The sequence below is a fragment of the Penaeus japonicus genome, unplaced genomic scaffold (genome assembly GCF_977035675.1).
Source record: "Penaeus japonicus unplaced genomic scaffold, GWHDUDI00000001_assembly GWHDUDI00000023, whole genome shotgun sequence".
In the NCBI taxonomy this organism is placed as follows: domain Eukaryota; kingdom Metazoa; phylum Arthropoda; class Malacostraca; order Decapoda; family Penaeidae; genus Penaeus; species Penaeus japonicus.
In genome coordinates, this window is record NW_028234425.1 from 13009964 (window position 1) to 13017463 (window position 7500).

Here is a 7500-nt window from a genome sequence, read left to right on the forward strand (position 1 = left end):
CAAGTAGTTTGCAATGTGCCTTTGCTTTTAGACTGAACTTGAAATTTAACCTGTGTGAAGTTGTATTTTTCAGCAGATTAATCCAGTTTGGTTGATAATGTAAGAAGTGGTAATTTATTGAAAAGTTCATTTGCATACTAACTCCAAAGGTATATAAATTGTTTGGGTATTTTAGCTAAAAACAGGTGAGCAGAAACGAGATTTTAAATTGATTACTACCATTTGATTGCATCCATGTCTTCGGAATATAGGAGACAGTAATAGTTAACCATTTCGTAATATCAGTCATGATCTGATATTGATTACATATTAGTATAGAATTATTAGTAAAGGATAGTAATTTTGTAAAGATATACTTACAAAAATATTTTTCGATCAGTTGTATTCATTTGTGGAATAGCTCTTGGTATCAAATCATGGTAATACAATTTTCTCTTTTGTCTGTTTTTTTTCTAAAAAAATATTCTGTGATTACAAGGAACATTAAAAATGAAAAATGGTGAAATAATAATGATAATAAATCATTCTGTTCTTATTGATACTTCATTGCTTTGGTGTAACAGACTCTTCAACTGTTTTCCAATTTACCAAAAGAATACTCCAATGACTGTTAATTAATTTGGATTGACAATGGTGATGAAACTGAAATAAATACTTATTGTTCTAGTAACTATGACAATGGTATTTAAACAAATATTTTCTTTCTAAAGCTCAAAGCTTCTTCTAGTTGTAAGGCTGCTAATACATTATGCTGGCTGGTGCAAAGCTAATTAGGTATAGTGCTTTGTATAATTCACTAACCATGTAATATGCAAGGAGATGAATAATATGATATCAAGTCTGTTCTTTTAATGGTGTAAGTTAATTAAGAAATTATATTTATTACCCCAAAGGATTGAGACATTGTTTTACCATTGGGGAAGATTACAGTGGTAGTTCAAGTTTCAGATAGTTTTGTGTAAATTATATGGACACAGTTAAAAATAAATTGAATCCTGAGACACACACGCTTTTTGTAAGGGCTCACTTTTTTTGTATATTTAAAACTGCATGAAATGTACTTTGCATTAAATGAGATTTGAAAAAACGAAAAGAAGTTTTATATAAAATTAAGCTGGGAAGTTTTTCTAAATCAGTGATTCCCAACCTTTACACCTTGGAGGAACCTCTGTAATTTTTCATTTCCCAAGGAACCCCTATGTATATTGTACAATTTTTTTCTTAACTTCATGGATAGTATTTGCTCATTACTAACATTGTACTGACTGACACGTTCAAGTATGTTGGAGTCTGGAAAATGGTTGTGATGTGTTGTGAGTAGAAATTATGAATTAATATCACTCATTTTGTAACAGCACACAATTATTTTATGGTTTCTTGCAGAATGGTCAGGGGAACCCCAGTTGGGAATCAATGGTTTTAATTGTATATAATGAAAATAGTTGTCCATCTGATATATTCTAAATTGAATATACAGTACTGTATAATGTATTTTTAAGATTTAGTGTATCTGTGGATGTGTTAAATTTAGTATTAGAAGAATGAAATGGGATATCTGTTATTATTAATGCATGTTGAAAATGTAGGGAGTTGCTGTAATTTTATAGTTTTATTTATGGATGTGCTCTTGTCTGAATATGCTTGTATCATATATTTATGGCCATATTGAAACTAATTATTTATTTAAAAACAATTATGTAGACTTTACAAAGAGCATAGTATATTTTCAGAGAAAATGCATTTGAACTTTTAAGGCAGAGTTCATGCCCTAAAAAAAAGAAAAACCTTTAACAATAAGTGTATTTCAAATTTTAGCAAGTGCTGTGAAGGATGACGATGTTGAATCTGGCAACGGTCCTTCCCTGCCTCAGTCTCCGCACAGTGTCGAGGGAGCCATTGGTGGACCAAAGCTGTGCAGCGATTCAGATTTTGAAGATTATAGGCATCCTATCTTTGATTACAAGTAAGTGGTGATGATTTCTGATGTAAAAAAAAAAAGAATATGATAAAAATTGGCATAATGATAACACTGTTTTTCATTGTGGTGATTGTATTTCTATTTCTATTTGCAGGGGATACCACGACATTGCCTTCTCACTGTGTGGCCGCCTCCATGAATATGAGGGAGACTTCCCTGAGAGTCTCTTTATGCAAAGTCTAGTCACTTACGATGATTTTTGTGAGAATCCACAAATTCTTGAAAACCCTGACCTTGTTGTTAGGTTTGGGGGAAAGTACCTGAATTGGCGCACTGTTTCACCGCAGATTCTCTCTCTCGTCTTGTTCCAGCGACCTGTGCCTCAGGTATATTTGGATAACTCTTTTTAATTCTGGGTAATGAGGGTTCTAGCCAAACATGTACGAAAATTAAAACAAGTTCCTTTCCTGATGCATTTTAGTTTTATATAATAGATATTATGTTTTCAATAGGTACAAAACACATCTTTATCTCCTGATTGTAGAATGAGTCACTTTTGATGATATCTCATCCAAATCTATGTTTGATATTTACATATGTATTTTTTTAACAGAAACTTTCAGAAGCTCTCTGTAAGGAACATATGGCCAAAAAGGAGATCAGGAAGAGGTCCGAGTCGAAGGGATACTCTTGGTTCTCTTGGAGGCGCACCAATCCAGAGGAAGCTGATGCTCTCCAGAATAAAAGCGAAGAAAGTGGAGTGAAGGAACAAGTTTCTGGCTCTTTGGAGGTACTTTTTAGATAATTTATATTTGTATATATGTGTTCATTTTACTTCTAATTAACCCACGCACGACGCGGGCATTCCAGCCTTGAATGTCACAATGCTGGGGCTTTCAAGCGCTTAGGCCTAAATCAATTAAATGGCTGGCACAATATTGTGCCGCTCGGCCACTGGGCTTTTGAATGAGCGGTACAGTATTGTACCACCCGTCCAGAGAGGGTTAACCCTTTCCTGACGGGGCACGCGCTATGCGAAAAACCCTACGCTGGGCCATTGCAATATTGCATTTGAAATGTCACGCTGGCATGACGCCCCGGCATCGGGAATTTAGCTGTGTCACATGGGTGTGACGCACCGTCGTCATAAGGTTAATTTAAGATTTCAGATATAATCCCAAGAGATTTATTGCTCTGAAATATTTGGAAAATTCAAGTTTTGATCCCAGAAAAAAAATTGTTTTCTAATGATATTGTTTTCAACAGAGTGGCCAGAAAACCATGACAGAGGAGATCCTAAATCCCAGTGACCCAAACCTTGTTGAGGTTACAGCTGCTGAGACTCAAACCACCCCACCTGGCACTCCAAAGAAGAAGGGACTCTACGGTCATACTCCAGGGACAGATTCCTCTGAATCTGAGGATCTTGAAGATAGGAAGGACCGCAGGCCTTCTGGAGACCGCTACAAGAAGAGTCTGAGACTGACTTCTGAACAGATTGTAAGTAGTCTTCCTTTTGGATATTTTCTTGATGATTTCTAAGGGGTATTAGATGCAATACTTTACTTTACTTATTTGACTTACTATAATCAATATAATCAATATCAAAGTTCATTTACATGCAGTTTATATAAAGAATAAAAAAGTCAGCATATTCAAATAACGTCTTGATTTTCCCAGAAATAAAGGTTCAACAATGTAGTTTGGTGATCATGTGTTTAAGTTGATTAAAATCCAGAGTTAGATCATGCAACGGGTTTTGTAATGTACTTTGATTTGGTTATGATTCAAGCTCTTCTTTTACAGGAAAAGCTAAACCTGAGAGAAGGAAGCAATGAAGCCTTATTCTCTGTGACCACAGCCTACCAGGGAACAACACGTTGCAAGTGCCACATCTTCCTTTGGAATCATGATGATAAGATTGTTGTATCAGATATTGATGGCACTATAACTAAATCTGATGTGCTAGGGCATCTGTTGCCCATCTTAGGCAAGGACTGGGCCCAGAGTGGGGTAGCTCAACTCTTCACCAAAATCAAGAACAATGGCTACCATTTCTTGTACCTGTCTGCAAGAGCTATTGGTAAGAATGTTGCTGCATTTTCGAGAGATTCTTTACTTTTTTATACATTTCTGTCTGTATGGTTTAGTTAATATATATTCACATTAAATTGCTGGAGATTGTACCTGTAATGAAATTGTTGAGTGATGTTATCTTTTTCTACATTAGTTTGGTACCTTTAAATTTTTATAACAGATTGTCCATTATTAGATATTTAGACAGCTCATGCACCTACTTAATTGATTTATTATTTTCCTCTCTTAGATTTTGATGCTTGTATTGATTTGACTACTATCATTATTTGCAATTCCACCTATTATAAATTACTATACTCTTAGCCGGACCAAGAATAGCTCAAAGCTGGTATTTCAGCTTGGATTATGCAATGGGGGAAAAACAGGTTAAATTGTAATTGTAGTCAGGTAGTTAATACAATACTGTATGAACTTTCAATGAAGACTAATCACTTTTTTTTTTTCTTACAGGACAGGCACGTATCACTCGGGACTACCTCCGTTCCATCAAACAAGGGGACCTGTCACTTCCTGATGGACCTCTATTACTCAATCCTACATCCCTAGTACAAGCTTTCCATCGTGAGGTCATTGAAAAGAAACCTGAGGAATTCAAGATCTCTTGTTTAAGGGATATCCAAGCACTTTATCCACCCGGTAGAAATCCATTCTACTCCGGATATGGAAATAAGATCAATGTAAGATTTCTTTTTGTCACTTTGTATTATGTAAAGAATATTTGCTGTTATCTCGCATTAATTGTATTTTTTTTTAAGTCTATATTCTTGTTCTAAGGAAACCTTTTAGCAATAGGCGTTCCTAGGGCTTAGATACTTTATTTTTTAAGTAAGGAAATTACTTCTACTTTGACATTGACTACTGAACATAATAGATATGTAGTAGAAGTAGAAGTAGTAATTATTATACTTTATTTCAGTTACCATTAGGCATTAGTTTATTCCCTGCTTTAGTTAAGTCTTAATTCATGTCCAAATGGTCTCTGATGTATAATATATTAGAAATACCTATATTTACACATTTTCCCTTTTCCAGGATGTGTGGGCGTATCGCGCTGTAGGGATTCCAATTTCCCGAATATTTACCATCAACCACAGAGGCGAGCTTAAGCATGAACTAACTCAGACATTCCAATCCTCGTAAGTATATAACATTCTCTTTCCTTTTATTGTATAGCTTTTTATTATTATGTAACATACCTAGTTAAAATTCCTAGTTAAGAACATTGTTATTTCTTTAAAATCTAAATCCAAGTTTTTGGATTAGCATGCTTCTGCTTGATCATTTTTGTTGTAAGCTTAGTGTTATGAAATTTATTAGCAAGTAGATAAGTAAAACATTATGAAAGAATGCCTGGTGTACCACAGGTCTCTAATGTATTTTTTACCGCATAATTTTTTGAACGAACATAAGCATTTGCGAAGTAAGGAATTTATTTCTGATTTATGAAGCAATATGTACAGCACAAATTTAGATTCTAGTAATGTTGGATGCACCAATCAGCCCTATCTTACACACAAGTAGAATTACACACGCTTATGCACATACAGAAAAACATAATGATTTTTAAAAATTGTACATTTATGATAAAATAATTACATACAGACAAAACATACACACATACCCTGATGGAATATTTAGATGTAGATATGGAACTGTTCTTAACCCATTCACGCCGGGGCCATTCTGGCTTTGCACGGTCGCTATACCGAGGTTTTCGAACGCATCATCCGAACGCTTCGAGATTCTCGGGCGCACGGCCTGGGCTGCCCGCTCGCTCACCCCGAGCGCCGGCCTTGGCCAGATATCTCGTCGGCGGCGTCTGACGCTAAAACCACGAAACGTGTCAGCACGTCATCCGGCGTGAGTGGGTTAATAAACATTATTTTGAATATAAGTAATTCATACTTTCTAAGTAGGAACAACAGGGTTTTGAAATTAACTACCTTCTTGGCTTCTGAATATCAATGAAGATTAGTCTGTTGCTTTTTTTTCTATTTACATGGAAATTTAAGTATGTTTTTTTTTGTGCTCATGCATTGGTTTTTCTGTAATCTGTTTATTGATTTCTTTAGGTGAATGCATTTTTAGTTGATTTAGTCCCTGGAGAACACCCTAGAGAAAAGAATTGCTTTGTCCATAAAGTTATTACTACAAGATTTTCTCTCCTATGCAAGGTATAATGCATATTTCTCACATGGACTAAATGACTAAAGGGATTGGTTTAGAAAAATAAATGTATTTTGATAAACCTTAGCTTCTCTCTTCTTTGACATAATTTAGCAATCACACAGAAGAATTGATAGAGCATGAATGTATCCTCTTACTGCTTCATGTATATTTGCTTATCACACTGTGAGTAAGAGGAATACTTTGTAAGAAATGTACTTAGTTGTGGGTGTGCTAATAGGCTACCACTTCTCTTTGCAGTTACATACGACAAAGCAAAGTAGTTGATGAAACTTTCCCTCCTCTGCCAAGAACAATGGTGCCTCGTAACCTTATTGGTTTTATGTACAGTGATAGTGAAACAGAAAATTGCAGCTGCAGTGATAATGACATTTGTGACTGTTACGACAGTGACTGGGAGGGGTTTCCTTCGGGTATAGATCTAACAGAACTTGGTTCATAATTCAAGGAAACCAATTGGAAGATTCTTTTGAAGGGACAGTTTAAATGAAAAAATGCATTGACACTGAAATGCTAAAAGTCATTCTGAGTAGGTTTAAAGGAAACCACTCCATTCACATGGGCCAGGCAGAAGGCTGTCCCACGCTAATCATTTCGAGTTCAGCTTCCGTTAAAGCACACTGAAATTTAGGGTAAGGGTAAGGTATATGTTTGAACACAGTATCAGCCTGTACTTACAGAGCTTGCCCTTACACTTTCCTAGATTACTGAACCAATATTAGGCTTTCTAATGCTTTGAGGCTACATTAACCTGCATTTGGTAAATCCTGCATAATGGTTTTATTGAAGTACCAGTGGGTGTTATGCGCTAAGTTATGCATCAGTACTATAATCTATATATTGTTTTAGTACACGAAAGCAGAGATTATTTTCTACCTCTTCAGAGATCTAACATTACTTCCATAGGCTACAGAAAAAATAAAAACTTCTTGAACTGGTTCTTGGTATATTGGATTCTGTTTGCTTGCTTAAACACATATTGCTAATGAAACTAACAAGTAAAAGGTTGCCACTACTAATACAGCCAAGAGTAAAGGAGAGGGTTTGTGCATGGAAAGACTGAGCATCTACTAATATATGAAACCCTGTTGTTCCCATATGTGTATTGATTGTCATGGTCTTTGAATCTTTTGTCTGAGAAAGAGTTTTCTTTTTCATGAATACTTTTTTATGGTAAGGAGAGTGTTTCATTGAATACTGACTTTCTGATATGATAATGGACTTTTTTTATTTTGTACGAAGTGAAAATTTATTCCGTGATGAATTTTAACACACACGCACACGCGCGCGCACACACA

General features: G+C 35.3%; 1 protein-coding gene across 7 annotated transcripts in view; it reads left to right on the plus strand.

The window, feature by feature from the left end:
* The window catches only part of Lpin (phosphatidate phosphatase LPIN), a 38093-nt gene that overhangs the window by 24616 nt on the left and 5977 nt on the right, over positions 1 to 7500 (plus strand). For 3 of the 7 annotated variants that reach the window (XR_015192140.1, XR_006224348.2, XR_006224347.2), the window contains 8 exons: positions 1816 to 1963; positions 2073 to 2304; positions 2532 to 2708; positions 3185 to 3418; positions 3725 to 4001; positions 4466 to 4692; positions 5048 to 5151; positions 6443 to 6834. Coding sequence is in view for 3 of the 7 variants with exons in the window: in XM_043035379.2 (XP_042891313.2) it covers positions 1816 to 1963; positions 2073 to 2304; positions 2532 to 2708; positions 3185 to 3418; positions 3725 to 4001; positions 4466 to 4692; positions 5048 to 5151 (1399 nt within the window). In the remaining 4 variants the exon portion in view is untranslated. Of the gene's footprint in view, positions 1 to 1815; positions 1964 to 2072; positions 2305 to 2531; positions 2709 to 3184; positions 3419 to 3724; positions 4002 to 4465; positions 4693 to 5047; positions 5152 to 6087; positions 6190 to 6442; positions 6835 to 7500 lie in introns of all 7 variants that reach the window. The other 4 variants (XM_043035379.2, XM_086550123.1, XM_086550122.1 and 1 more) reach the window with 2 other exon arrangements.